The 24,124-nt window shown below is 44.3% G+C and overlaps 1 protein-coding gene and 1 pseudogene across 1 annotated transcript in view; one reads left to right on the forward strand and one right to left on the reverse strand.

The window, feature by feature from the left end:
• Positions 1-7,553, forward strand: part of SLC4A5 (solute carrier family 4 member 5) — a 55,710-nt gene extending 48,157 nt beyond the window's left edge. The window contains 4 exon segments of the mRNA XM_049784389.1: positions 324-473; positions 3,255-3,339; positions 4,440-4,507; positions 5,650-7,553. Coding sequence (XP_049640346.1) covers positions 324-473; positions 3,255-3,339; positions 4,440-4,474 — 270 coding nt within the window. The 3' untranslated portion in view covers positions 4,475-4,507; positions 5,650-7,553.
• Positions 3,927-3,968, reverse strand: LOC126024917 (uncharacterized; annotated as a pseudogene).
• Positions 7,554-24,124: the final 16,571 nt, after the last annotated feature.

A 24,124-nucleotide genomic window follows, 5' to 3' on the forward strand; every position in this document is an offset into this window, starting at 1 on the left:
GCCCTGGACAGCTGCCCTGATAGCTCTTGGGTCTTGGTTGAAAAGCAGATCCCTAGGTCACCTGAATGAGAAATGAGGGGGCAGCCTGTAGGTGATGTGGGCCTCGCTCCAGTCCTCGAGTCACTCACAGCAAGAATAACTTGGTCCCCAGTCTGGGGCTTGGATAATGGGTTAGGCATTGCCTTTGATAGAGAGGTCAGATGCAAAGGGACAAGGAGTGAAGGCGATAGTTTAGATGCTCAGTGGGAGCTGACGTTGCTCTGGAGACTTCCAGTAGAGAACATTCTGGAACTGGTTGATCAACCCCACTACTTCCTCTGTAGATCCTGGGCCTCATCATTGTCCGGAGGCTCCTGGACCTTGTCTTCTCCCAGCATGACCTGGCTTGGATAGACAACATCCTCCCAGAGAAGGAGAAGAAGGAAGTGAGCAAGAAGAAGAAGCAAAGGAGGACACGGGACAGTGCCGAAGAGGTGGGAATGGGGCCTGGATGTGGGGCTGAAGATGCCCCCTCACTTGCTGCTGCTCCCTGGGCAGGACCTTTCAGCACTGGGCCTTTTCTCATCTGGGTCTGGGGTGCTGAGGGCTGGATAAGAGTGAATGAATACCACATCTAGAAAAATGGGGCTCCTGCCTTCCCATGCCTGAGGGCCCTCAGGGCCATTATCAAAGGTGGTACAGGTCCCAGTGCCAGTAGGGAGGCGGTTATGAGGAATAATGACTAAAATAAAGGAGAACGTAGGGAACTGATGGGACTCAAGCATAGCCTTGACCTGATGGATGGTGGCACAGGAATGGGTGGGGACACCCATCCCTGCACTGTGATGGCACAAGGCTTTATCTGGGGCCTGTCCCTGGAATTGGGGAGGGCCATAGAGAAGAAGAGAGCAGCCCTGGGGTGCCTGTCTCCCTTCTCCCCTGCTTCTTCCCCATCTTGCCCCAACCTCAAGAATCATAATAAGCACTACAAAATTCCCAGTGAATTAGCAAAACACAGGCAGAAAAACGGTCTCATTCAAATGTTCCTGACAGATGATGAAAACATTCCCAAAGGCAATGGAGGACACCCCACTTGTTGCACCCACTAAATGTGTGCAGGGGAAGGTTTCAGGAGCATCTGATTCCTTGTCAAACACTAACTCTGTGTATCTGAGAAGCTTAGGCTTCTGCCCTCCCCCCTTCCCAATTTGACCTGACCCTCCACCCTGCAACCATCTCCAACTGTCCCTTATTAGTTCTCAGGCCTGATTCATACACAGTGGCTTCCCAGGCAAGAAACTTGGCTGAGCTGGTCCAGGAGTGGAATCTCACTGCACGCATGATCACTGCTAACCAGGTCTTTGTTACCCTGTTTTAAAGTAATCCGTAGCACCAAAAAGTTTCACATAATGTCATAGCTCCACTTTAAAAAAACTCTATATTGTTTTTTATTGTGCTGTGATTAACACTGAACACTGCAGGCAAATTTATAAAGTGGACCTATTTACAAAGCATATATAAATTTTTTTTTTTTTACCACACTCATAGACACTTAGGGATTACTCCTGGAAGACTGGGGGACTATATGGGATGCCGGAGATTGAACCAGGGTTGGCCACATGCAAGGCAAATGCCCTACCTGTTGTGCTATAGCTTTGGTCCCAAAGCATAGTTATTTTTTGTATAGCACACAATACTTTCACACACATATATGAAAAATAATCTCAATACGTTTTATGAACACCCATGAGTGCATAGTTCCACTATTTTTCCTTGTGGTGACATCTTTTAAGGTACAGTCTCAAAATATTTTAGTTTTTGGGCCACAGCCAGTGAAGCTCATGAGTTACTCCTGGCTATGCACTCAGAAATCACTCCTGGCTCAGGGGACCATATGGGCTGCTGGGGCTCAAACCCATGTCCATCCTGGGCAGCTACACATAAGGCAAATGCCCTACCACTGTGCTATTGCTCTGGCCCCTCAAAATATTTTAAACATACAATATAGTAATGTAAATTCTAGTTGCCACATTGCAAATTACATCTCCAGGATTTATTCCTCTTAGAACAGAGAGTTTTTTCCTGATGCAGGACTAGTGAATTAAAGTAGAAAATTGGTCATAGACAGTAATTTTATTTTAAAATTTAGCTATAATTCAGATAAGACCCATTAATTGACTCTTTTGGCTGTTTGGGTCACACCCAGCTGTGCTCAGGGCTTACTCCGGTCTCTGTCTTTAGGGATCATTCCTGATAGTGTTCAGGGAGTCATTATATGGTGCTAGGGATCAAACCAGGGCTGAAGGCATGCACGGCAAGTGCCCTAATCCCTGTTGTATTTCTCCGACCCTCATTTTTATCATTTAAGAAGCATTTTTAAAGGGTTTAGTTCAGTGATTTTTAGTGCTTTTTTTCCATTTTTATTTTTTATTTGTTTATTTATTTTGGGCTCTGGGCCCCACCTGGTGACACTCAGGAATTACTCTTGGTTCTTCTGGTGATGCTTAGGACAGTGAATGAGGTGCCAGGGCTTAATCTTGGTCCAGCCAGATGGTATCAAGTGCCCTACTCAGTGTATTATGGCTCCAGCCCTGCTTTTGTTACATTTGTGATATTGTGCATATTTTTGGCAAAACATTTCAAATAAGACCAATGATGATTATACAGGAAAGTTCACTAACCCATCTTCTAATGCTAGTGACCTCTGAAGCCCCCAGACCATCATTCTAGTCCACCACAGAGCAAAATAACTCTGAATTCATTTGTAGTTTTTCCATAAGTGACTTAAATAATTTGAAAAGGTCAGCCCTGAACAGCTGAGACTCTAATGTGAATGATCTTCTGACCTGTCATTCACTCATTTAGTAAATATTTGAGTGGCTCTCAAATATTTCTTGAATGTCATGCCTTGAACCATTGGGGCTTGAGGAAAGTGCCTCTGGTTTACATTAAGTGGGAAAATAAGGTTTAATTTAAACAAATTTATTTTCTATGTGTCTTTACATGGCCACTGGGTGAGGCTCACTGTAGGTTGTGGTGAAGGTTGAAACTATTCTGAGGAATGTTCTGGAACAGGGCTATCCTGTTAGAACAGAGGACTAACTGTGACTTGCCCTCTGCAGGCCACAGGATTTACTGCCCTAACTCAATGTTCAGTTGGGATGTAGACATGATTGTGTTTTACATTCTGAACACATGAATTTATCATCTAGGCATGAAAGCCCAAATGGTGATGTTGATGTTGTTTATCAGTTTCTCCCCTTGTTTCTCTCCAGCCCCAGTTCCCTTCTCCCTCAGTTATAAAGATTCCCATGGAAAATGTCCCATCAGACCCCCAAAACGGTATCTACTGCATTACCAGTAAGTAAAAGGTGGCATCTCTTCCCTCTTCCTCTTTCCTTCTGATCTTTCACCTTTCCCCCAAGAACATCCAGATTTTCTATATTCCCTTAGAAGATTCCTGCACTAGGCAGAGTCCTGAGAACTGGCCCATGAACTGGCCCACTGCAATTGGAAAGGCAAAGTCAGTCCAAGCTGACTTAGTGATCAATCTTTGCTTGAGTCCAGGCCCAGCCCCTTTACCTTTCCCTTGTCCTGGTGCTCTCTTGAGATTCTTTCAACCAGGTTGATCCAGAGGGAGTCTTGTTTTCCAGTGGTTGCTGAAATGATTGTGAGCCCAAATATAGACTGTTGCCCCTTTCAGAGGAATTTGTAACTTCACAATTAGATGAGGAATAAACCAGAAGCCCTTTCCGTCTACTGAAAGAGCGGAGTGGATGGAAGGAGTGGATGAAAGGAGTGAATGGATTGAAGGAGTGTATGGAAGGAAAGATTGGTGGAAGGAAGGAGTGGAAGGAAAGAATGGATGAGAAGATTGCATGGAAGGAAGGAGTGGAAGGAAGGAGATCCCTGTCATGTCTCAGTGAGGTCAGGTGTTGCTTAGGGAGCTCCTTGGGGTTCTGCTAACCTTCTCTCCTTTCATACAACACATCCTTGGGGTTCTGATATTGCTTTGTCCCCCTAACCTCAGCTCTATTGATGCACCATCCTCTCCTCAGGACCACATGGCTACCTGGAAATAGCCTTGAGGTGCCCAGTCCCAGCTCCCCAATAGAGAACTTGCTGCTTTCTACAAGTCTTAGCTCAGCATTTCACTGGGCCTAGCCAGGCTTCCCTGCTCTGGCAATTCCTGCACATCCCTTCTTTTAGTTTTTATACCCTCCCTCTTCCCATGTTTATCCTTCCATACTCCTTGTTTTCTTTTTCCTGGATTCCCCTGTCCTATACCCACCTAAAGTGGCTCAGAGACCACTGGGTGCTAGAAGCCATCCACTCCTGGAAGGATCTTGTATCTCTCGTGGGAAGTGAGATGGTGTAACAGAGAAGAAACAGGCAAGAGAGTGCAGGAGAGAGGATCTTCTCCAACTTGCCTATAGCTGCTATTTGTCTTTTCTTGCTAGGAAAAAGATCTTCCAGTTGGAGTTACTCGCTCTGATTCTTCCTTCAGCAACTCAGAACTCAATAGAAGGTAATTTTGGGTGGTAAACTCTTCAGGTATCTGATAAGAGAATTCAGTGGTGGGAGAGTTGAGGGGCTGGGACCTCCCAGGCCACCAGTTTCTCAGTAAAAGACCCTCACTGGTCTGTCTTGAGATACTATGGGAGACAGGCCTGAGTGTTGGGTGCTGAGTCACCCATCTGTCCTCCTGGCTAATAACATGAATCAAACACACACAGTTCCTCAATGTTAGGATGTAGATAGCTAAGAACTACTAGCTAGAACAGTGCCACCACCAATCTCTTCCCTCTAGCTGTTCCTTCAGTCTGCTGCCTATTGCTTCAGCTCACAACAGAAGTTTTCTTTTTTAACTAAATGTTATCAAGGAAAAGCAAACAAACAAAAAATAGGGGCTGGAGCAATAGTACAGCAGGTAAAGCATTTGCCTTGCACGCAGCAGTCTGAGTTCAATCCCTGACATTCTCTACAGTTCCCTGAGTACCTCCAGGAGTAATTTCTGAGTGCAGAGCCAGGAGTAAATCCTGGTAGTTTCCCCTGGAGTAACCACTAGGAGTTGCCCCAAAACGGAACAAAAAGAAAATTAATAAAATATCAGAGATGAGGGCCCGGAGAGATGGCACAGCAGTGTTTGCCTTGCAAGCAGCCGATCCAGGACCAAAGGTGGTTGGTTCGAATCCCGGTGTCCCATATGGTCCCCCGTGCCTGCCAGGAGCTATTTCTGAGCAGACAGCCAGGAGTAACCCCTGAGCACCACCGGGTGTGGCCCAAAAACCAAAAAAAAAAAAAAAAATAATAAATAAAAAATAAAAAAAATAAAAAATATCACAGATGAAGTGTAGATAAGAACAATCAAGAAAGGAGTTCCTGGTTAGCACCATGATTCTGAGTGAGAAGTCTCTCATACAAAGGCGGGTCTGTTTGATTAGAAACCAGGGACAGGAGGGGGCCTGGGGATGTGAGCATCTGCCCCCCCACACCTAGTTTCTAGGTCTGTGATCCCTTAGGGAGCAACGTGAAGAATGGTTTGAAAGGAAACCAAATTGGGGAAATGATCACAGCCAAAGACATATGGTCTGTGCAGCTTACAGGAGAAGCCAGGACTGTTTCTGGTCAGTGATGCCACATCCCCATTCTTTCCCTTTTCCCATGCAGCATCACTTTGCACTTCAAATTTTCCTGTCCAGCTTCAAGAACTTTCGACTACTCGCAGAGCCCAGGGTGCCTGGTGCCGCAGGTGAAGATAGAGATGGAACCCGACTGGGACTTCTCCGAACCAGGCAGAGATGGAAGGAAAGTTGGGGGAGAGACCGCCCTCTAGAGGACGAGGAATGAGTGTGCAGTCTAGTCTCCAAATCCTCCCTCTGAGCTAGCTTGCTTCCTTCTGGACCAACAGGGAGTCATTTGGCTTGATAGCAAAACTCTGGAGCGCTGGCCAGGAAAAGTACTATTCCCCACCTATTGTAGTACTCAAGTACACCCCTTGTAAGTACTCAAGCTAATGATTACACCCTAATGGAAATGTAGTTCATTATAAAAAAAAGATCTTTCTTTTGAAGTTAAAAGGAAAAGAGAAAATAGGTAATGCATACTTCTCCAACTGTAGCAAAGAGGGAATAGTCAATCGAAAATAAATACCAGATTCCCCCACCCAGGTGAGATTTTAAAGTGTCGAGGTGGTCTTGAATGGATATGCAAACCTTCCTGCTTTAATAGCTACAGGTAGAGAGCTTAATTTCTCGTGACATACATGAAGGAATGCTCTACATCCCCCTTTTCTATCCATTTCCTTGTTGGCTAAAGGATAGATGAGAAGTTTGAAACAGCAACATAATGGGCCTTGCTCCAGCACACAAGTGAGCCTGGAGCTTTCCCAGATTAAAGAGACAGTTCCCAAAATCTAATAATAAGTGGAAAATTAAAATAAATAAATAATAGCTCTTGTTAAAGAAAAATGTCAAATCACCTAATAAACCAACTAAATGTATCTTTAATTAATATTACTCTCTTTTTTATGCCTATAATCAAATTTCTATTTATTGCCTTTGGGGGATTCTTCCTGCAGGATTTTAGTGTCTAGTTCCCAGCATCAAGCTCCATTTGGACACACACAGCATGTTAGGCAGAACTTAGCACCATATTCTGGATGCTCATGACTTGCCAGTGTTAGACTAGAACTTTAAAGGGATAACTAGGAAGCAAGTTGGGTAAGTCAGACCCCTTTTCTTATGAAAGTTGAGAAGAGTCTTAATCTTCCATTCACTAACCAAGCCAATTTAACACCCACCCAGCAAACAGTAGCTGGGCTGATTTAATACTCACCCAACATCCGAGAGTTTCCTTAACCAGAGCACCCAGGGTTTGAATCTTGAGTCTATCAATTTGGTTTAAGTACTCCAATTACTCAAGATGACAAAAGCAGGTGCTTTTTATTTATTTCTTTATCTTTTTTTTAAGGACAAATATGCCTCTAGTTCATTAGCACCTTGAACATTGGGCCAGTTCATTGCCTGTGGCATCCCCAGAGCCAGACAGTGTCTGGTTGTAGAAAATTCTCAGTGTTGGTTAAATGAACTCTCAGAGCCCCTTTCCAAGAGATACTGCCATGAGGTAAGGCTCTAAACCTCTCCCAGGTCCACAGAGTGCAGCAGAATTACTTCACTGCTCACTTACCTAGATCCATTGCCTCTGTTGAAGCCTGAGGTCTTTATCTTCCTCTGCAGCAATGCTGAGAGAGCTAATCATCTACCCGTCACATTTCAGTTAAAAAACCTGGCTGATTTCCAGTAGCACTTTGTCCAAATAAAATTGTAGAAATGTTGTGGATTTATGAGTAAATGTGCCTGCTTAATCAAACAAACTGGAAAATGGCAATGTTAATTCATTGTTGTAAACTGATCACTGTAATTTTCACCTTGTTACATCATTTATATTTGTATATACATGGACAGTTTAATTTTAGTAGCTCTTAACAGGTTGTCATATTATCATTTCCCCATGCATTAGGTCAGTACTTTTTCCACTTGTAATGACAATTCAATAAAACCGAATCCTGTCTACTCATTTTGCTTGACGTTTATAATTTATGTAAGTCAGCAGGCCTAGCTTAGGAACATAACCTGTATCTCTGATGGTATAAATACATATCCTGAAAACCATCATCTTCTTTAATCTCCAGAAAACTGTGCAAAAAAAAAGTATAAAATTTGCTGGCAGAGAAACAGAGAAGTAGATCAAATCCCAGTTATTTATTCTCACTCAAACTGCTCGACTTAGGAGTTGTTTCTGCCTCCAGGAGCCAAATATCTATCCCTGCCTTTAGAACACTCAGGAGCCAACCCTGGGCTAAGAATGTTACAGCCAACATCCCCTGATGTGCCACAAAAGCCTTAGGAGTTGTTCCTGCCTCCACGAGCCAACTATCTATCCCTGCCTTTAGAACACTCAGGAGCCAACCCTGGGCTAAGAACGTTACAGCCAACATCCCCTGATGTGCCACAAAAGCCTTAGACACAACTTACAGAGCATGTGACTGATCTAGGCTAATCCTCCAGCACCTCATGGCTGCCAGAGAATTGCTGTGTGTATCCTCAGAGGTCCCCAAGCACTGCTAGGAAGTCTGGGGAATCCCCCGCACTTCGGGACTGAGAAGCATCTCACCCTTCAGTCAGAGCATTGAAATGAAGTTGCAGTTGGCCGAGTATCACTAGGAAAGTCTCCAAGCCTCCCAGCAAAGTTTAGGAAGTTTAAAAAAACTAATTGCACTAAAAATGATGACAGTTCATCTTGACTCTTATGTGCAAGATTTATGTAAGAAAAGGAAAGAAAGACATATTTTCTTTTAAATAAATACAATGGGGGGTGGAGATATAGTAGAGGTAGATGTAACATTTTGAATCCTGCTGACTCTGGTTAGATCCCTGGCACCCCATATGGTCCCACAAGCACCTCCAGGGCTCACTCCTGAGGCAGAGCCAGAAATAGCCTCTGAGCCCAGATGCATGTGGTTCCAAAACCAAAATCAATTTGAGGGGGCTGGAGTGATAGCATAGCGGTAGGGAGTTTGCCTTGCACATGGCCAACCTGGAACAGACCCGGGTTTTATCCCTGGCATCTCATATGGTCCCTGGAGCCTGCCAGAAGCAATTTCTGAGCGCAGAGCCAGCTGTAGTCCCTGAATGCTGCTGGATGTAGCTACCCATCCCAAAATCAATTTAAAAAATTGCAAGGGGAAAGGGGCCTTACACCCTGAACATTGACATTATGACCTGGCACAGGCCTCAGAAGAAAGGGCATTTTCCATTCACCCCTGAACCAGGGAAGCCATCCACAAAACATCAGGTTTGTCTATAACATCACCTGGAAGCAATCCTCTACCACGGAAGACCCTACCACTGCTCAGACATCGACCTGCTCAAAAGAGACTTCCCTTAACACTGAGAAGACTTAACAACAATGACCTGCTTACAGGACATGGCTTCCTACTTTGCCCTTTAATGGTGAGGTGAAACGAGAGGACGCTCCACATCCTGACTTCAATGTAGGATATGCAGATTCCAGAATCTTTAATACAGAAACATGATACCAACAACAGAGACTGTGTGAAAAGCGTGTTGGCACTATGGACAATGTCGTGGATTGGACGATCTAACTTGCCTGGAGCCTAGAGTTGGTCTTATGCCAGGAAACTTCAGGGGTAGGGTCTCTTTGTATTTAGGCCAAGGTTATTTCTTTCCATGCCTCTCATATTTTGGTGGGCCTATGCAAACAACAATTGCCACTCTAACACCGTTTTTACTGTGCTCCTTTGACTCTAATCCTTAAAAAAAACCCACTTAAAACTTGAGGTTAACTTAAGCTAATATGCATGTACATGGAAATGTAAAAAATACTATGCCTCTAATGTTTAAGGAGTTTCGTAAGTTTTATGGCTTTAGATTGCCTTGTGTGCTGTTAAGAAATATTATAATGTGTTACAATCTGGAGACTTGAGGGACAAAGTAATTGTACATGGATTTTGTTTTATTTATCTTAATGTTCTTTGGCTGAAAGTTCAAAGTTAACAGCAAGGGGACTTCTTCTGAGAACTATGTTATGGGTGATTGTCCTTCCACTGTAACTTTACCTTGTTCTCTTTCTTTGCATCTTTGTTCTCATAATTAAAAATAAAACAAAATTAAAAAAAATTGCAAGGGGTAAGGAGAAAGCACAATAGGCTGAGTGGGAGATCTAAAGTTCAATCCTTAGTACCACATAGCTCTGGAGCATGGCCTGAGCCTCCTGCCAGCACAAAGACTGGAACAGCCAGTAGTAGTCACTCAGAGTAGTCACTCAGAGGGTGTGGTGCAAGAACAGCAACAATAAAAACACATCAGGTTAATTTTCTGAAGACTACAAAGGCATCTCAATGGACTGAGCACAGGCTTTGAGTGCAGAAAGCACTGGGTCAGCTCCTGATACCAGATGTTCCCCAAAGCACCACTGGGACTCCTGAGTTCAGAGCTGGGAGTATCTCCAGAGCACTGATGGGTGTGATTAAAAAAACACACAAATAAAATGAAACACACACACAACTATTAACAATAAAGGAGAAAATGCTCAGGTCCAGTTCCCGTTTCTTATGTTTGTTGATTGTGGGCCATGCCCAGCTGTGCTCAGGGATGATCTCTTGCTCTGCTCTCAGCAATCACTCCGTGGAGGCTAGGGGAACTATAAGGATGCCTGATAGGCCATGTTGAAGGCACCCTACCAGCTGTGCTATTGGTCCGGCCCCAGACAGTCCTCATTTTGAACTCTGAACCATTGGTTATCGACAACAGCTGGGTCAGTTAGTTTTGTTGCCGTGACCTCTTCCAGCCCTGCTAGAAGTACAACATTGAAAGAAGAAACAAGAAAACCAAAGAAAGGATGGGGCAGGTGTGGGGGACAGGAGGAGGACAAAGGTATAAAATCCTGCTAAGGTGAAGGATAAGTTATTATAAACTTTACATATGATCTTGTATATGGCGTGTACCCCCACCTGTACTCAAGACAGGCTTTCTACTTCCCTCATTCATTCATTCATTCATTCATTCATTCATTCACATTGTTATGATAGTTATCAGTGTAGTTATTTCTCTAACTGTACTCATTACTATTTTTGGTGAACTTTTTGGTGTTGTGAACTGGACCTTCCAACCCTCTTCTCTTTTGTCTCTGGGAATTATTGTAAAAATGTCTTTTATTTTTCTTAAAATCCATAGATGAGAGAGACGATTCTGCATCTATCTCTCTCCCTCTGACTTATTTCACTCAACATAATAGGTTCCATGTACATCCATGTATAAGAAAATTTCATGACTTTATCTCTCCTGATGGCTGCATAGTATTCCATTGTGTATATGTACCATAGTTTCTTTAGCCATTCATCTGTTGAAGGGTATCTTGGTTGTTTCCAGAGTCTGGCTATTGTTAATAGTGCTGCAATGAATATAGGTGTGAGGAAGGGATTTTTGTATTGTATTTTTATTTTCCCTAGGGTATATCCCTAGGGGTGGTATAGCTGGTTCGTATGGGAGCTCAATTTCCAGTTTTTTGGAGGAGTCTCCATATCTCTTTCCATAAAGGTTGGACTAGACGGCATTCCCACCAGCAGTGAAAAAGAGTTTCTTTCTGCCTTCTGACTCTTGATAACTCCCAACCATTTTCATCCTTTTCTGGTCATAGGCATATATACTTTGCAATTCTTTACAAATCAACAAACGTAGATCAGAACTGTGTGCAAAATTTGATGTTGGCTTCAGCCAGAGCTTCCTTGCAACTATTCAGTGACAGTGGTGGAATGATAGTGACTGTCATAAGATATTCAGACCCTTCTCATGAACATGGCAGTGGAATTCTTCTGACCCAAATTATATAACTACTGAGCACAAAGTGGAGACCAGAGGGTCCCTCAGGGAAAAATGTGACAGGTGTTGAGAAGAGTCTGATATGAGTGACTCAGGACCTCCAAGGCTGCCCTTGGTGGCACAATTGATTGTTGGGTTCACTGGGAGTTGCACACTTGATCACAATGTGCTGGGGTGGCACACCTTGGCTGGCGGGTAGTTGATGATGTGAAGTGGTACCAGACATTGAGCTTGCAGTGCCACTCATGCCAGAAAAGCTACATTATAAAGCCTCATTATTTTTTCGGGGGAGCAGGGAGAAAGGTTTCTCTAAGCAGTGCTCAGGAGGCCCAATGCCTCTCCTGGAGATTCTTTTTTTGTTTGTTTTGTTTTTGTTTTTGGACCACACCTGTTTGATGCTCAGGGGTTACTCCTGGCTAAGTGCTCAGAAATTGCCCCTGGCTTGGGGGGACCATATGGGACGCCGGGGGATAGAACCGCAGTCCTTCCTTGGCTAGCGTTTGCAAGGCAGGCACCTTACCTCTAGCGCCACCTCACCAGCCCCTCTCCTGGAGATTCTAAACTAATCTAGAACCTGGAGTTTGACTGCAAGGGCTTGAGGATGGGGGGATAGCTCAGGCCCTAAAGTTCTCAGAATTCCTTCAGACCACCCTTGCAGAGCTCAGATCCCGAAACATTGGACTTGGCAATGATTAGGGGACCAAATGCTGTCCTTAATAAAGCCAGAGTCAGCTACTTGACTGTCAGACACATAATTGAAGCCCTCAACTATCACTCTAGCAGCCCGTAGTTGCTTTTTGAAAACAACTCTAGACTGATTTACATGATTGAGGTTTGTTAGTAACCAAAATGAAAGGGATTCAAATTAGAGGAGGAAGAAAACATGATTTTTTTCATAGTGAGTTGGAGTGAATGGTAGTTGGTGGTTCAGAGTCATGGTTCTGTAAGAATAGCTGCTATAATACCATCCTGTTTTAATGATTATTGTTTTGTAGTACAATTTAAAGTTTGGGAAAATGATGTCTCCCATCTTCTTTTTTCTAAGGGCTTAGCTTTTTTTTGGGGGGGGGGTGTTTTAGTATTTCAAATATATTTTAGGAGTGTTTGATCCACTTCTTTGAAGAATGTCATGGGTATCCTTAGAGAAATGGAATTAAATCTGTACAATGCTTTGGGGAGTATTTCCATTTTAATGATGTAATTCTCCCAATCCATGAACAGATTATGTGTATCTATTTTCTTGTGTCTTCTTTTATTTCTTAAAGCAGTGTTTTGTAGTTTTCCTTGTATAGGTCCTTAACTTTTTTAGTTAAGTTGACTTCAATGTATTTGAGTTTCTATGGCACTATTGTGAATGGGGTTGGTTTTTAAGGTCACTTTTTTTTCTATCATTATTTATGTATAAAAAAGCCATTGACTTTTGCATGTTAATTTTGCTACTTTTCTATATTAATAAAAACAGAACCTCAGATCAATGATTCAAGTATTCAGAAAATGTTCCCCAGACATACAAATAATTAATCTTTGATAAAGGAGCAAGAAATGCAAAATGGAGAGGCTGGAGATATGACACAGCAGTAGGGCATTTGCCTTGCATGTGGCTGACGCAGGAGGGACCTGGTTCAATTCCCAGCATCCCATATGGTCCTCTAGCCTGCCAGGGGTGATTTCTGAGTGCAGATGGAGGAGTAACCCCTGAGCACTGCTGGGTGTGGCCCAACAACCAACCAACCAACCAACCAACCAATCAATAAATAAATTTTTAAGAAAGAATGCAAAATGAAGCAAGGAAATCTTCTTCAACAAGTGGTGTTGAGTCAACTGGTCAGCCACATGCAAAAAAGTGAACTCAGACCTCCATCTACCAGGCACAAAGGTCAAATCCAAATGGATTAAAGACCTTGATATCAGAACTGGAACCACAGGTATATAATGAATATGCAGCTAAAACACTTCATGACATTGAGACTAAAGGCATCTTCGAGGAGGAAACAGCACTCTACAGACCAATGGAAGCAGAGATAAACAAATGGGACTACATTAAACTGAGAAGCTTCTGCACCTTGAAGGAAATAGTGACTAGGATACAAAGGCCACCCACAGAATGGGAGAAACTATTCACTCAATACCCATAAGATAAGGAGCTAACACCTAAGATATACAAAGTACTGACAGAATTTAACAACAACAACAACAAACAACAAAACATCTAACAACAAAAAATTTAAATTAGAAACTTAATTTCTAACAAACAAAAAAAAATCTAACCCCATTAAAAAATGGGGAGAAGAAATGAATAGACACTTCCTCAAAGAATAAATACAGATGGTCAAAACACACATTAAAAATGCTCCACATCAAAAAAAAAAATGGCAATAGGGGCCGGGCGGTGGCGCTGGAGGTAAGGTGCCTGCCTTGCCTGCGCTAGCCTAGGACGGACCGCGGTTCGATCCCCCGGCGTCCCATATGGTCCCCATATGTTGCCAGGAGTAACTTCTGAGCGCATAGCCAGGAGTAACCCCTGAGCGTCACAGGGTGTAGCCCAAAAACCAAAAAAAAAAAAAAAAATGCTCCACATCACTAATCATCAGGGATATGCAAATCAAAACAACAATGATGTACCATCTCACACCACAGAGACTGGCACACATCACAAAGAACAAGAACAATCAGTGCTGGTGGGGATGTGGGGAGAAAGGAACTCTCATAAAGTCCAGCCTTTATGGAAAACAACATGGAGAGTCCTCAAAAAACTGGAAATAAAACTCCCATATGACCCATCTATACCACTCCTAGGGATATATCCTAGGGACACAAAAACACAATACAAGAATGCCCTCTGCATGCTTATGCTCATGGAAGCTCTATTTACAATAGCCAGGATCTAGAAACAACAGATGAGTGGCTAAAGAAACTGTGGCACATATGCACAATGGAATACTATGCAGCCATCAGGAAAAATGAAGTCATGAAACTTTCTTATACATTAATGGACATGGAAACTACTATGCTAAGAGAAATGAGTCAGAGGAAGAAGACAAAGAATAGTTTCACTCTTCTGTGAGATTTAAGAAAAAATAAAAGACAATATGGTAATCATATTCAGAGACAATAGAGATGAGGTTTGGAAGGACCAGTCCATGATATGAAGCTTACCACAAAGATTGGTGAGCACAGTTAGAGAAATAACTACACCAACATCCTATCATCATAATAGTAGTGAGTGAGAGAAATAGAATGCCTGTCTTGAATACAGGCAGGGGGTGGGGAGAAAGATGGGGGGCATTGGTTGTGGGAAGGTTGCACTGGTGAAGTGGTGGTTTTTTCTTTATGACTAAAACCCAACTACAAACATGTTTGTAATCATGGTGCTTAAATAAATATTTTAATAATAATAATAACAACAATAAAATACTACTAATAATAATAAAATAGCTGCTGCAAAGCAGACTCTTCGTATAGTCCTTAAGATATTGTCAGTGAGCAAATTCCCTTTGCCTGGATGTCTCTTTTCCTTTCTTTTTCTTCTTCTTCTTCTTTTTTTTTTTCTTTTTGGATTTTGGGCCACATCCGGCAGTGCTCAGGGGATACTCCTGGCTATCTGCTCGGAAATAGCTCCTGGCAGGCACGGGGGACCATATGGGACATCGGGATTCGAACCAACCATCTTAGGTCCTGGATCAGCTGCTTGCAAGGCAAACGCCGCTGTGCTATCTCTCTGGCCCCAATGTCTCTTTCCTTATTTCTTTTTTCATCTTGCTTTAAAAATTTAAGGGCTTTTCTGATTTTTGAGCAGTTCTAAGTTCACAGCAAAATTAAGAGAAGTGAGGGAACTCCTCAAGCCTCCCGCTTCCATACCTGCAGAGCCCCCTCCCAGTATTAGCACCCTGCCCTGCTCAATGCCACTGCAATGAATAATAGTGTACTGATGCCCTTTTGAGTGAATTTTTGTACCATGACGGTAGATCCCCAGAAGTGGAATCACTAGGTTTTATGGCAGCTCAGTGCTTAGTTTACTGAGAAATCTCTACACTGTTTTTCATAGCCAGTGTCTTTTAAAAACAAATTTAGTTTTTAAAACTTAACTGTACCACCAGATAGTACAATTGCTATGAAAGATGAACCAACAGTGATACAGAATTACTACCCAGACTCCATAGTTTTCAGTAGGATTCAATCTTAGTGTCTTGTAGTTTTTTTTTTTAATTCCCATCAGTTTGAAATGTTCTGAGATACTATTTATTCTAATAGCTTTTTGTATTTTGGTATAGTTTTGGGGTCACATTCAGTGGAGATCAGGGCTTCTGACAGGGAAAGCTCCTGGTGGGCTCAAGGGACCATAGAGGGTGCTGGAGAGGGAATCTGGATCAGCAGCATCCAAGGCAAACAGCCCACCTACTGGACGATGGCACCAGCCTGTACTTTTTTTTTTTGGACCACACCCAGCGGTGCTCAGGGGTTACTCCTGGCTGTCTGTTCAGAAATAGCTCCTGGCAGGCACAAGGGACCATATGGGACACTGGGATTTGAACCAACCACTTTTGGTCCTGGATCGGCTGCTTGCAAGGCAAACACCGTTGTGCTATCTCTCCGGGCCCAGCAGCCTGTACTTTTTTTTTTTTTTTGGTTTTTGGGCCACACCCGGTAATGCTCAGGGGTTACTCCTGGCTATGTGCTCAGAAGTTGCTCCTGGCTTGGGGGACCATATGGGACACCGGGGGATCGAACCGCGGTCCGTCCAAGGCTAGCGCAGGCAAGGCAGGCACCTTACCTTTAGCGCCACCGCGCCCGGCCCCAGCCTGTACTTTTAACATTATTTTGCTCCTTCCCCCACCCCTTCTCTTTGCAGCGTGTTTATTATGGTCTCCTGACCATAGGTTAGATCATAGGCTTTGTTCTTTCCTCTTCGACAGATAAGATCATTGCACTGAGGGTTCTTCAAGTTTGCAGATTCTTTCCTCAGATAATAAAAACTATGGCTACATTCTCTTTAGTGAGGTTTTCATTTAATTATTGTAATGTTCAGCTTCAGAAATTTCATTTGGAAAGATTGAAACTGGGGGAAATCTTTCTTATCTCTGTCACTTAGTAATTTTTTTTATCATATTTAATATTTGTAAAAATTTGCCTTTCTGGGGATCAGAGAGATGGCACAGGGGTTAAAGTACTTGCCCTGCATATAGCTAACTCCAGTTCATCCCGGAGCTCAAATCCAGGCATGGACCAGAAGCAAAATCAGAAAAAAATTAAACCATCCTTTTGTGTCTGGCATATTTCATTAACATATACTTATTAATGTTGTGGTATGGACTTTAGTTTATTCATTTTTCTTTAGATTTCTTCTATAAATATTAGATTGTGCATTTATAACGTATTTATTTTATTTATTCATATTGATGGACAATTGGGTTGAGTCCACCTTTGGCCTATTATGAGTAATGCTGCCATGAATGTTGGCTTCTGAGTATCTGTTTTTCTACTTTCAATGCTTTCAATTATATACCTAAGAATGGAATTATTAGGTCATATGGTAATTCCATGTTGATATTTTTAGAAACTGCTAAACATTTTCCAGCAGCTTTATAATCTCATGGGTACTGTACAAGGGTTCAAATTTCTCCACATTCTCACTAACCTTTCTTCTTTCTTTTCTTTCTTTCTTTCTTTCTTTCTTTCTTTCTTTCTTTCTTTCTTTCTTTCTTTCTTTCTTTCTTTCTTTCTTTCTTTCTTTCTTTCTTTCTTTCTTTCTTTCTTTCTTTCTTTCTTTCTTTCTTCCTTCCTTCCTTCTTCCTTCTCTTTCTTTCTTTCTTTCTTTCTTTCTTTCTTTCTTTCTTTCTTTCTTCTTTCTTCCTTTCTTTCTATCGTTCTTTCTTTTTCTTTCTTTTCTCTTTCTTTCTTTCTTTCTTTCTTTCTTTCTTTCTTTCTTTCTTTCTTTCTTTCTTCTCTCTCTTTCTTTCTTCTCTCTCTTTCTTTCTTTCTTTCTTTCTTTCTTTCTTTCTTTCTTTCTTTCTTTCTTTCTTTCTTTCTTTCTTTCTTTCTTTCTTTCTTTCTTTCTTTCTTTCTTCTCTCTCTCTCTCTTTCTTTCTTTCTTTCTTTCTTTCTTTCTTTCTTTCTTTCTTTCTTTCTTTCTTTCTTCTCTTCTCTTTCTTTCTTTCTTTCTTTCTTTCTTCTTTCTTCTCTTTCTTTCTTTCTTTCTTTCTTTCTTTCTTTCTTTCTTTCTTTCTTTCTTTCTTTCTTTCTTTCTTTCTTTCTTTCTTTCTTTCTTTCTTTCTTTCTTTCTTTCTTTCTTTCTTTCTTTCTTTCTTTCTTTCTTTCTTTCTTTCTTTCCATACCTCACAATTCTTTGGGCTCACTCCTGTCAGTGGATCACTACCTTTTTTTTGGAGGGCATACCTGGTTATGTTCGATGATAACTTCTGGCTCTGTGCTCAAGGATTGCTCCTAGGACTCAGGGGACCATAGGGATGCCAGAGATCAAATTGGTGTTGACTGTATACTAAGTTTTTTACTTTCGGTACTATCTCTTCAGTCCTAAGTAATATCAGAGAAATGTAAAACATCAGTAAAGAAGCTTGTAGGGCAGGGGAAAGATGGAGGGCATTGGTGGTGGGAAGATTGCATTGGTGAAGGGGGGGTGTTTTTTTCCTGATGTTTTGGTTTTATTTTAAGCAAAACAAAAACAAAAACAAACCCAACTCATTAATCTTGCAACTATGCTGAAACTTGCTTGTAACACTGTGCTAGATTAATCAACTTCTCTGCTAGTCACTAAGATGCCTTACAAGGGGGGGGGGGTGTTCTCTTTTTTTTTTTTTTTATAACAAACCCAACTACAAACATGTTTGTAATCATGGTGCTTAAATAAAGATATTATATAAAATAAAAAAATAAAAATAAAATACGAGGGGCTGGAGAGATAGCATAGCGGTAAGGCATTTGCCTTACATGCAGAAGGACGGTGGTTCAAATCCCAGCATCCCATATGGTCCCCCGAGCCTAACAGGAGCGATTTCTGAGCATGGAGCCAGGAGTAACCCCTGAGCACTGCCCGGTGTGACCGAAAAACCAAAAAAAAAAAAAGAAAAAAAAAATAAAATACGAAAATATGAACAGGACAAAAAAGAAGCTAGTAGGTCCCCAAGTCCAACTGCCTATGAATTCAGACTCAATGCTTTTCAACACTGTTTTGATTTAATCCCCCCTCCATGAACCATTGGAGGGGCATGATCTTCACAGGGGTTAAGCCCTGGATTTCACTTGTCCTCGGCCATTTCTTTTTTTTTTTTTTTTTTTTTTGGTTTTTGGGCCACACCCGTTTGACGCTCAGGGGTTACTCCTGGCTATGTGCTCAGAAATCGCCCCTGGCTTGGGGGGACCATATGGGACGCCGGGGGATCGAACCGCGGTCCTTCCTTGGCTAGCGCTTGCAAGGCAGACACCTTACCTCCAGCGCCACCTACCCGGCCCCGTCCTCGGCCATTTCTAAGCCACTGGGTGATCTTCAAGAGCCCTTCCAGGCTGGAAGATGTGCCAGCAGTGCTGGAGCTCCTGGCCTTAGACGCTTAAGCCTCTGAGCTATCTGAGGCCCAGACCCCTGTATTCAGTGATTGGCTGCTCTCATCTGTTCCTTTACCTCTCAGTCTTTCAGTAGCAGCATCCAGACCTTTGGCTTCTACCCCTCCCACAACAATCTTCACTTTGGGCTGCTTTGTCTCTTCAATGGTAGACTGTAGGAAAGCGACACCACAGGATTCCACTCTAGGGGCTCACTCAGAGCACTGAATCCAAGCCTCACCCCCTTCAATTAGAAATAAGAATCACTTTGTTGCTGATACTCGGTAACTGTCAAAATTACACCCAGGAAGAGAGAGAAACTTTCCCAGGGCAGTCTCCACCAGTACTAAGAATATCTTAACTATTTTGCTTTCAGTGACCTTTCATGCTTCTAGTTCCCACCCCCCCCCCCCAGGGCTTTCAGCTCTTTCCAGGGGAGGGAAATGGAGGCAGGCCAAACCTACACTTCCTAGTGGCTTCCTTAATAGAGCCTGACTAGTAAGTGCTTACATTCTCGATCCTGGACCCTGGATTTCCTTATTGAGTTCAGTTCTACCCAGGACAGAGGAGTAGTTCCATGCCCTAGATGTTTGTGTTGGTTACAGTTGGTGTTATGGAGGAACTGTGCAGCTCTGGGGGGGTGGGGTGGGGCATGGGTCTCCTATGAGCAGATTTTGGGTGTTGAGTTCTGTGGGCTGCACATTACTAGAGCTGGAAGTGAACAGATGCTCTAGTCAGTTGGTGCCACAGAGAAGGGCGTGAAGGTTGAGGCATTGGGGACTCTGCAGTGAGCGCTAGCCTGGGCCAGTTCTGGGTATCAGGTCTGGCAAAGACTGATACCCAGCAGTGAGAATCTTCTGCTATAAAATAATCTCTCAGGGGGGCTGGTTTGCACAAAGTAGGGCATTTGTCTTGTACAAGGCCAACCCAGGACAGACCTAGGTTTGATCCTCGGCATCCCATATTGTTCCCAGTCTACCAGGAGTGATTTTTGAGAGCAGAGCCAGGAGTAACCCCTAAGCCCCTCTGGGTGTGCCCCCCCCCAAAGAAAACAAAACAAAAATAAATAAAAATAATCTCTCACTGGGAGCTGGAGTAATAGCACAGTGGGTAGAGTATTTGCTTTGAGCACAGCTAACAGGGCTGGATCCCTGAAATCACAGTTGCCCTCCACCCTAGGCTGCCAGGAGTGATTTCTGAGCTCAGAACCATTAGCATCAATGGGTGTGCCTTCTATAAAAAAAAAAACAATGTCCCCAAAGAAAAGAAGAAGGAAATTAAAAGAGGCTGAAGGAATAAATATGTGAATAGGCATTTAAAATAATTGCTCTCAAACCTAGAGCCTTCACTAGGGCTGAAAGAAAAGGTGAAAGAGACCTAGAAGAGGGTTCCCCCCGGCGGACATCAGTGTCCCCATGTCCACTTGCTTCATCTTCTGGAGCACACCTTGGGGTTCCAGTTCTCCTCTTTATCCTGCAGTAACCATGTGTAGGTGATGCCCGGTTGGTGGCGCTCGTGGGTGGTGCTCAAGTCTCAAAAGAGAGGGTGAGCAAGGAAGAGAGTTAAAGAGCCTGATAGCAGCGTAAAGAAACGGTTCCACCCTGCTGAAGCTCCTCCTGGGGCAGTGCTCCTTCCTCTGCCTTGCCTCTGCGGGTATCATTTGTTGAGTTCAGTTTCCCTCTCCTCAGACAAAACCCGCCTTCAGGGTGACTGCACTGAAGAGCAGTCCAGCTCTCGGCAGGGATCTGGGAAACTCTCCGGCTTTAGGCTTCTTCTACATAACAGGTTCTTTGTGCCACCACAGTGAAAATTAAACAGATGTGTTTAAAATTAAACTAGGTGTGTAAAGAGCCAGGGTAGGAGGAAGTGCGCACAGACTGGCACTTGTGTCTCTATTTCTCTCTCTCTCTATTTCTCTCTATTTCTCTCTCTCTATTTCTCTCTCTCTATTTCTCTCTCTCTATTTCTTTCTCTCTATTTCTCTCTCTCTATTTCTCTCTCTCTCTCTCTCTCTCTCTCTCTCTCTCTCTCTCTCTCTCTCTCTCTCTCTCTCTCTCTCTCACACACACACACACACACACACACACACCCCGGGCAAGTGATAGAATCCTTCTGTCTGCAAGAAGGAGAAAGAGGCCACACCCGGTCCAGCAAAATAGACTCTGGGTATTTGCAAAAGTCCTAAAGGCGGCAGCGTCCAGCTCAGAGGCTCAGCACCTAACCCGGAATCAACCCTAGTCCTGCTTCTCCCAGCCAGCCCGCCGGGCCTTCTGTCTTCTCCTTAAAAGTGAACCCCGGGGGCCGGAGAGATAGCATGGAGGTAAGGCATTTTGCCTTTCATGCAGGAGGTCATCGGTTCGAATCCCGGCGCCCCATATGGTCCCCCGTGCCTGCCAGGAGCAATTTCTGAGCCTGGAGCCAGGAATAATCCCTTAGCACTGCCGGGTGTGACCCCAAAAATAAAAAGTGAACCCCGGCCCCGCCAGTTCACGGCCACAAAGAAACCACTAGTCAGTCTAGTTCTCAGGTTCTCAGGGCAGGTGCGCGATTCGTTTCCCAGTACAAAAAGTCTGACACCGCAGCTGCTTGATGTATCACAAGCTCTGGGCTGGATCCCAACAGGGAAACTGAGGCAGCGTCCTTTGAGCCCGCAGAACCTCGGACACAGGCTCAGGTGGGCAAGATGGGCTCCGGTGCCCTGTTCCGGAGCAGTGGCATCTCGATGGGGATCTACGTGAATGACAGAATTAGGGTTCTTTGCGCTGCCTTGGGCAAGCTCCGTTCTTGGTCCCTGCGCAATGGAAGTCTGAGGGAAGGGGAAGGAGCCGGGTCGCCCATCCTGAAGCCCAGGCTCGGGACAGCTTTGATGGGTGGAAACCCTGGTGAGTTTGTGCTGGACTTTTGGGGCACCTGGGGATTCAGTTGGGCCTTGTAGAGGGGGCATTCGCACGCTGTGACCCGAACCCTCCACTTCTTGGAGCTTGAAACAGGCTTCCACTAGGTGTGTGTGGGGGGGAGGGAATCCACCCTGCAAGGGAAATTGTGGGGCAAGAGAGGGAAAAAAACCCTCATCATTTTGGGCCTTTTCCACCCTGTCCAGCCCGAATACTCTGGAGAAACTGACGCCGCCGACTTCAGCCGCTTAGAGACTCCACACGACTCCGCGGGGTGGTACAGGGCTTTGACCAAGACACTCCATCTCCAAGTCTTCCAGGCTCAGCATCAGATCTGGGCGCACGGAGATCGTCCATCGGTCCCCCCCGGCTTAAGCGACGGCGGCAGCGAAGGCTCCCAGCGACTGGCAATCTCGCGCTGGGGCTGGGCTGGATTCTGCAAGTGTGAGAGGAGAGGCGGGTTCTTCTCCAGCGCCAAAAGCCTCGGCTTTTACTCACACCGCTTATCCACCCCTGGCGCCCGCTGGTTCTACCCGCGTCTACCCACACACACACCTATCTAGTACTTAAACCAGCACTCCAGCCTTTTCCAGAGACAAAAACGCGCATCTGTGCTTCTGCTCCCTACATCCCCACACTAGGGGCGTTTCGCCCAAGTCTTCCCCTACCTGGCAGGTAAGTCCCAGGGCAAGCTGGAGCTAGGTGCTTGGTCCTTTCTCTTGCTCTTCACCAATTGTTTGTCAACACACACACACACACAACACACACACACACACACACACACACACACGGAACCTTGGCAGCTTTCTGATGGGGATGGGTGCAAATTCCCTGTGTTCTGTGTCAAGCATCTTTATCTGCTTGGTCCTTGCTAGCCCTAAAGCTAGAAATAGTCTTTCCTACAAGGATTGGGAAAACAAAACAAAACAAACCAGCTCTGAGATAGAACAGTGAGGAGGGTGCTTGCCTTGCATGTTGCACCCTGAGTTCAGTCCTCAACATCCTGTATCTCTAATCCCTGCCAGGAGTGAGCCCAGATCACTGCCTACTATGGCCCCCAAATCAAAACCAAACAAGCAAAGTCCAAAACCAGGTCTGAGTACCTTAGTGATGTTCCCTGCACTCTCATACAAAGTCTCCCTAATCCCCGCCCTTGCCCCATTTAACTCACCTCTTCCTGTGTGGTCTGGTTTCTAGGTAGGGATTTGGGGCAAGGGTGACTCCAAGGACAGCATGTGCAGAGCTGGAAAGAAACTGACCAGAGAACTGACAACTGATGGGCCACTCAACTTTGTTCACCAGGTGCAGGTTCATAAGGGATGTGATGGAAAAACCACTTAGGTCCTGGATTTCTGTTGTGAGGACTGAAGAAAGATCGCCCCTTGTCCTCCACGTTGCTACATCAACACTCTCTGCATGAAGATGGGTGATGGGCTATAGCGAACCCTGTTTTATGGAGTTGATGAGGAGTTTCTAATTTCACCATTACACCTATACAATTTGGGTTTGGTTGGCTTGTTCTGTTCTGGGCACAAGAGTCTCCCTCGGCTCTCAGAGGGGAGCAAGGAATTGGGCTGGTTTGTGTAGATGTCTGCAGTGGCTTTGTTTCCCAAAGTTCTGCATTTGGTTCCGTCCTTTCCAGAGACATGCTTCTGGTTGGTTTTGGAAGGAAGAGGAAAAAGACAGGATGCAAGTGTTGGGCTGTGCTGAGCAGATTTTCTTTAAGGTGTCAAGTCCAGGAGAGGTCGCCCGCCCCCTGCTGGCCAGTGAGATGAACGTGGAGCCTCCAAATATTCCACTTAGATCTAGTTGGAGAGGGAACCTCCGGGATAGGGTGCCAGGCCACTGCCTCTCAGGCTCAGGCCAGTATTTCTCTAGGTGCTCCTGTCCAGCTGGAGGCCTCTCTGCTAGCTGGCTGCAAGGTCCAGGGTGTATAGCATTTCCATGCTGGACTTGGGCCGGCAGTTGGGAGGACCCCTATGGGAGTGAGTGCTCTTGTTTCAGGGGAGAAGCCAAGTATGTATTCGTGTGTGTGTGTGTGTGTGTGTGTGTGTGTGTGTGTGTGTGGTGCGTGAGCGCGTGTGTAAAGTGGAAGTGGCAGCTATAGATGGACATGGAGTGTCTGTCCCCTGCAGAATGCTTTGCTTCACTTCACCCATCTTTGTACAAATGGGCAAAAGGAAGGCGTGTTTGCTTCTCTGTTGTTTACAGAGTGTGAACACATTGAACAGAGTATGTGTCTCCCCAGGAGGCCACTGCATGTGAGAAAGCAACGTTTTTGGTGTCATTTGCAGT

Source organism: Suncus etruscus, chromosome 12 (genome assembly GCF_024139225.1).
Source record: "Suncus etruscus isolate mSunEtr1 chromosome 12, mSunEtr1.pri.cur, whole genome shotgun sequence".
In the NCBI taxonomy this organism is placed as follows: Eukaryota; Metazoa; Chordata; class Mammalia; order Eulipotyphla; family Soricidae; genus Suncus; species Suncus etruscus.